We start from the raw sequence: 6,961 nt of genomic DNA, 5'->3' as shown, positions 1-6,961 counted from the left end.
AAACTGGTACAGCACATGGACTCATACTCTCCCGGATATGACCTTTGGCTAATAACTCCTCCACTTGCCTTTAAAGTTCCTTTGTCTCTTCAAGATTACTCATATAGGCTGGTCTATTAGGAATGCTAGCACCAGGAATAAAATCAATTTGGTGCTCAATCCCACGTAATGGAGGCAAACCACGTGGTACGTCAATAGGGAAGACATCGGCAAATGCCTGCAACAAAGAGACAAAGCTATTTGGCAAATTTGGGTTAAGGTCAGTGTCAGAGAATAAAGTATCCCTAAACCGAACCATAAACAAAGCTTTCTTGCCTATTAAAGCACTCTTTAAATCTCTCTCTTTTGCAAAGAAACACAATTTGCTCTCAACTTTCTCAATTTTTTTGTATTTGTACTACTCTCATGACATGGACTCTTTTCTTTCTTTTCACTCACCTTTGGGCCTTTTGCTATATTCTTTTCTCTCAGATTTTTCTGTGATCTCACATCCCATGTTCCCCTTGGTATCCTGTTGAAGCTTCAACTGGTCAAGGTAAACCTCCTTAGGTGGTAAAGGAGCAAGAGTGATCTTGCGACCATTAAAATCAAAGGAGAATCGATTTGTATAACCATCATGAAATGCTCGACGGTCGAACTGCCAAGATCGCCCCAATAATAAATGACAAGCTTGCATTGGCACCACATCACACAATGCCTCATCAACATACTTGCCAACAGAGAATGCAATTGTCACCTGTTTGTCAACCTTGATCTCTCCACTGTCATTCAACCACTGCAACGTATATGGTTTAGGATGTCGAACACATGTCAAACCCAATTTCTCCACCATAAGTGTACTAGCCACGTTAGTCCAACTCCCGCCATCAATAATTAGACTACACACTTTTCCACCCACCAAGCATCTAGTGTGAAAAAGATTGTGGCGTTGCTCTAGATTTTCTTCTTTCACCTGTAAATTCAAAGCACGTCTAACAACAAGAGATTCACCATGGACTGCATACTCAACATCACCATGAGAACAATCCTCCAAAGATGGCATGCTATTATGATCAGAGTCATCACCATGATCAGAATCAGACACAATATCATCTCCTCTAATAACCATCAATCTCCTATTTGGGCAATCACTAGCATAATGACCCATACCATGACACTTGAAGCATTTAATATCTCGATGTCTAGAAGTAGCAGAAGAAGAGTTAGAATTACATTTCTTCTTCGTAGCATCAAGCAATGCATTGGATTCAACACCCTTAGTCTTTGTTGTGTCAGCATTACGAGACTCCCACTTTGGATTAGCATGCGATAATCCTCTTGGTGCTCTTCTTTGTTGTTGCCTCTCCACCTTCATTGCCATACTGACCAAATCCTCTATCTCCACATAATGATGTAACTCCACCACATCAGCAATTTCTCTATTCAAACCACCCACAAATCGTGCCATAGTAACCTCAGTGTCCTCTTCTATGTTGGCAGTAATCATAAGCATTTCCATTTCCTTATGGTAGTCTTCAACAGACTTGGAGTCTTGAGTCAGTCGATGTAACTTCTGATGCACTTTCCTGTAGTAGTACGAAGGCACAAATCGTTTCTTCATGAGGCGCTTCATAAGATCCCAAGACTCTATAGGGTGATCATCATTCCGCCGTCGTGTCTTCACTAGTTCATCCCACCAAAGCAAGGCATAGTCAGAGAATGCAACTGCTGCCAAACGAACCTTCTTTGCTTCAGAGTAATTATGACAAGCAAAAATTCTTTCCACCTTACGTTCCCACTTCAAATAAACTTCAGGATCATTTCTCCCTTTAAATGGTGGTATTTGCATCTTGATGGCGTTGATTGCTATCTTGACTTTTATGTCGAGGTGTTATAACCCCATCAGAGTCATCATCAGAAGGTACATGATTCTGACGCCGATTCCGGAAAAAGGTCCTTGTTTAGCAATCTTGGATAGTGTCTGTGTCATCTCTTGCTTCCATGCTTCCAATTCAGTCAAGCGATTAGTTAAGTGTTGAATGACCCTTTGCATCAACTCCATGTCAACTACAGTATCTTTAGAATGAGCTGCCATAACAATGAACCTGTAACAAAAATATTATAAAAGGACCTCACAAGCACTCGCTCACGTGTTTCACTCAAAGATGGACACTCGTGTTTATTCTCAAAATTGGCTTTTACCCTCTATTGAACTTACCACTCTTGCCTTTTACCACTCTTGAATCTCTTTGACTGTTGCACTTTAGAAATCAAATAAAAATAAAAGATAGAGAAAATCCGACGCAACGATGAGAGGAAAAGATGGATAGAATAATAAAAGGGACAAAGACACAAAAGACAAAAGATAAGAATAATAATAATTAAAAAAATAAAAAAATAAGAATAAAAATAATAATAATAATAATAATAACGTACGTAATGATTTTTTTTTTTTGAGATTGTTGCTTTGTTTTTTTTTTAAAGAACACAACGCTTTTTTCTTTCTTTTCTTTTTTTTTTGTTTGCTTTAGTGCTACTGTGTAAATTTTAAAGTATGTACTCTCAAGTATGTACTCTTTTTTTTTTGGGTACTCAAGGTGTGTTGGCAAAAGAAAATTTACTAATAATAAGAAGAAATTTCAAAGTGCGTACTCTTTTTTTTTCTAATAATGAGAAGAATAATAATAAAATAATAAAAAAAAAGACGAAAAGAATAATGATGAACACAAAGGCAGCAAGGAAAGAAAATAATCCTAGGGAAAGGAATTAAAAGCCAATCAACAAGAAAATAATAAGACACAAGGATAGAGTGACTATGCGTGGCTGAAAAATTTTTTTTATTAAAATTTATGTAGAACACAGAAAGGGTAAACGTAGACTAATGAAAATTAATCTAATACCTGAAATCTGATACCAAATGATACGGAACGTAACCCACGATAAGATGGAAGATCAAAGAAAGGGACTCCTCTACCTCAATTTGATTTCCTGATGCAACAGTTAAGAGAATCACTGTTCACACCTAAGTTTCTCAAAGAAACTCAAAGAAAATTTTATTCAAAAATTAAGAAAAAAAAAGGCTACCAGGTTTTAGAGGATTTTTATACCTCTTAAATTTAAATCCCTAACTCGTAAGTTCACTAGAATAAAATATAGGCTAAATTATAATTGGGCCTAAAACAAACAAATAATAAAAATAAAATAAACATGGAATAAATTTTAAGAAAGTGATGTCTCTTTTAATTCATCTTGACTGATGAGAGTCTTCAATGTATCTTGTAAAATAGTAACACGTGTGGCTTTTGATAATCGTTAATCATTGTCTTGCCCAATTCTTGATACATCTCCTGAACAAATGATTTAGCCATGTTTGCAAAACCTTCTTTTATTCTCTTAGTTGTTGCTCTTGTAATTAGACCAATTGGCATATGACAATTCTCAGTTTGTCCCATAGGGCTCGTATCAGTTTATACCAGTTGCCAAAACACTGCATGATTGTTTTTTAATGGTCGTAACTTTAAGCTCAACATATTTGACTTGGTTTGATAAAACTTACTTTTTGAAAGTAGCTTTTGAAATTTAAAAGCTGTAGTACTTGCGTTGGTAAAATCAAATTAAAAATGACTTATAGTAAACACAAGCACCATAATTTGTGTTTGATAAAACAGCTTTTAAAACTTAAAAAAGTTATAATAAATATATTTATAACGAAGAGTAATTTATTTTTTTAAATTCTTTAAAATTTTATATAATATTTTAAAATAAGATAATTTTAAAATAAAAAATTCATAATAAACATAAATATAATAAATAAACTCTATTATTTTTTAAATTTAAAATTTTATATAAGTATCATAAAAATTTATTTATCCTAAATATCATCATTAAAAATACTAAATTACCTAATTCAAATTTTAGAGATTAATAGTTTAAATATTTATTTGATTGTACTAATATAAATAGAGTTATTATTAGTTAATAATAAAATTTGTATGTAATCTAATGTTAGTATTGGGTATGTTCCTGCAAGAAAAATTTTATGATTAGTTTTCATAAACCAAGTCAACCTCTTCATATTTCAAAGAACAGATAAAAAACAAACAAACATAATGGATCTACTAAAAAAATACAAAAACAACGCACAAAAAATAATATAAATAGATAGAAGTTCATACCTAATATGTGACAGAGATGTATTTGTGTTGAAATTTGTGAAGATTAGGTTGAAAAATAAAAAATATATGAAGGCTGTGTTAGAATTTGTGAAGGTTAGGATGAGGAGTTAGAAATATATGAGAATTTCAATGGTAATATAATAGCGAGAAATATGTGCGGGAAAATAAATAAAATTTGATAAGAATAAGCCAGCTTTGAAAAGTTCTTGCTGAGGTGCTTTCAAAAGCATCCCTAACTTTTAAAAACCGCAAGCACAAACACTTGACTTTTTAATTTACCAAATACAAAATGAGGAGCTTGTAAAAACTTAAGCACCTCTTGAAAAAGCTTTACTAAATCCAGCCTAAGCCAATTAATAAAGATGTTACAAGTTTCTGCCACTATTCAATATTACTTCCGGTAGGAATTCTAGAGAGTAGAAACTTTAAAGAGGGAGCAAATCGGTCTATTTTTGCTCATCTGTTCTTACAAGTTACAATGGTGTAATGTGATTCGATTTGATATGGTGGTTTGATGAATTGATTTTGGCAAATACAAATAATGTGTTTTTATTGCTAAAGGGAACGTTTTCCCAGATGTAGTAATCTGTCCTAGATTATAAAGAAATTTAAAAGGAGATTTGAGTATAAATGGGATGAGCACAAACATGATCCAAGACATGTAGCCAACATACCCTACCTAGTAGGATCGTGCTTTGTTGTTTTCATTGTTGTTGAAGTAATTTGTTCTAACTTAGTGCTGGCAAATAAGATGCAAATGTTATATTTTGCATTTCTCATTTGCACTTTAGTGTTATTCTGTGACTAGTGTTTCTCTTTTCCTTAAACATTCCATGCAGATTGTTATCATCCAGCATCTGTAATTGTCTCATCTTGTTATGTTTAAGCTGCTAAAGATTTGCAGCATTAGTTTTTCTCATGACTTTCCAGTTAATGTATTTTGTACTGTGTTCTTTCATCATTGTAGCTTGTGGGTTGAATCAAAATGGAAAGATTTATCAAGGAAATCTCCCCGCAAAAGTCAAGGTGGCAGTAGCTCCAAACAGATTGAAGATGCCTCACGTAATAACGAGTTCTTTACAAGCTCAATTCGAAGAAGTGAAAGGAGAAAGAAGAAATGAAGAATTGGATGAGACAGAGTAAATTGAACTATATAATGTTTTTTTTGAATAGTATATTGTCTATTTAGTCTAATGTCCATCTAATTAGATGATAATTGAGACTTTGATACTTCGCATTAGAAATTTGGAGGTTAGTTTGAGTTTATTGACAAAATGATTCTTACATTGTTTGTCATTTATTTAGTTGACTATTAATCATTGATACTTTCAAATTTTTACAATTTGTATTTGTCACATATTATTTATATTTATTGCGAATGTTGCTACAAATTATTTGTGAAATTTGCTATGCAAATTAGCTGCGATTTTTGTTGTGGATTTTATTGCTGAGTTTGCTGCAACGATTACCTGTGAATTTTGGTGCATTTTGGTGCAGGTTAATTATCTCCGAAATTTACTGCAATTTTTTTTTTGCAGATTTTATTACGTGCGGAGTTTGCTGCAACGATTACCTGTGAATTTTGCTGCAAAATAATTCTCTGCGAAATTTGCAACAAAAATCGCAACTACAATTTTGTTCATGTAAAAAAATTCGCAGCTAAAATTGGATAAAACTTTGATTTTTTTTTTTTCACAAAATTACTTGCGAATTTCACAAGTTTTTCGCGACAAAAGTCGCATGTAAGTTATCTGCGAATTTAAATTCGCAGCAACAGTTCTCCAGGAGCTCATATGCTATGGATTTAAATGTACAGCAAAAGTTGCAGAAAACAAAATTATTCACAGCTAATATGCTGGTTTTAGTAGTGCGGTGCAGCCTAATGACAGCATTTCCTTCCTTGTGGACTAGCTTTGTGTTCACCAGTGCAGAAACATCAAGTCCTTCATCGATGAGCTTATTCTCTTCCTTTTTCAAGAACTTCATTGAACATCTTGAGTTCTGAACCAAAAGCCAAGAAAACTTCTAAAACCTAACAAACAATAGAAAATTATATTATTTAATATTTATGCAAGTATCCAAATGATAAACCTACCAAAAATAATGTTTAATAACAATCACTGTTCTAACACAATACACATCTTAAATGGTAGCGCAAACAATAATACCAGTAACAGCAAACAAGTCAATGTTACGAATCATTTAAAATCAGCTGTAAATAGACATGCAATTAATGTGCACACCTACACTTCAAAATCAAACTTAATAGCCTTTCAGATTTTTTCTCGGAAAATCAGAATTGTTAATATTAACAAATAGTATGTAGTTCTCTCAATAGAAGGTTCCACCAGAAGGTATTCTCCTCGTGGAGGTCACTAGTCTTCTTTATCTAACAAGGAAAAACCAGAAGTAGAAAAATGTGCAAGTCACAAGTCTACTACATTGAAGAGAGAGAGAGAGAGAGAGAATTTAAAAGTTAAAATAAACCACAATTTAACAATGATTTACCAGTCACTTGTACAGAAAGAAAGTTTACCTCAGCCTCTAATTTCCTCTTATCTTCTAGTGCTTTAAGCTTAGCAATTTCCTTCATCTTTTACACTTGCAAAAGATATGTTTTAGACATCTCTAAGACATGTATAAATTTTGGTTCAAACTGAAGCAGCTGATAATATATCTATACTAATCAAATGTGCAAACAAATTACATAATGAATCAATTTCACCAATTCCATAAGAGAAAAAAAAATGCTATTGCTAAGGTATAAGAGAAAAAAGGATGGAAAAAACAGAAAACTGCTAGCTCAC

General features: G+C 33.0%; 1 protein-coding gene across 1 annotated transcript; it reads right to left on the bottom strand.

The window, feature by feature from the left end:
- Positions 1-430: 430 nt before the first annotated feature.
- LOC107632984 (uncharacterized) lies at positions 431-1,828 on the bottom strand. The gene has a single exon (XM_088507007.1). The coding sequence runs from the start codon at positions 1,826-1,828 to the stop codon at positions 431-433; it is 1,398 nt and encodes a 465-aa protein (XP_088363133.1).
- Between the last annotated feature and the right edge of the window lie 5,133 nt (positions 1,829-6,961).

Source organism: Arachis ipaensis, chromosome B3 (genome assembly GCF_059453495.1).
Source record: "Arachis ipaensis isolate K30076 ecotype BB chromosome B3, ASM5945349v1, whole genome shotgun sequence".
In the NCBI taxonomy this organism is placed as follows: Eukaryota; Viridiplantae; Streptophyta; class Magnoliopsida; order Fabales; family Fabaceae; genus Arachis; species Arachis ipaensis.
This window is presented reverse-complemented; position numbering and strand designations above follow the sequence as displayed.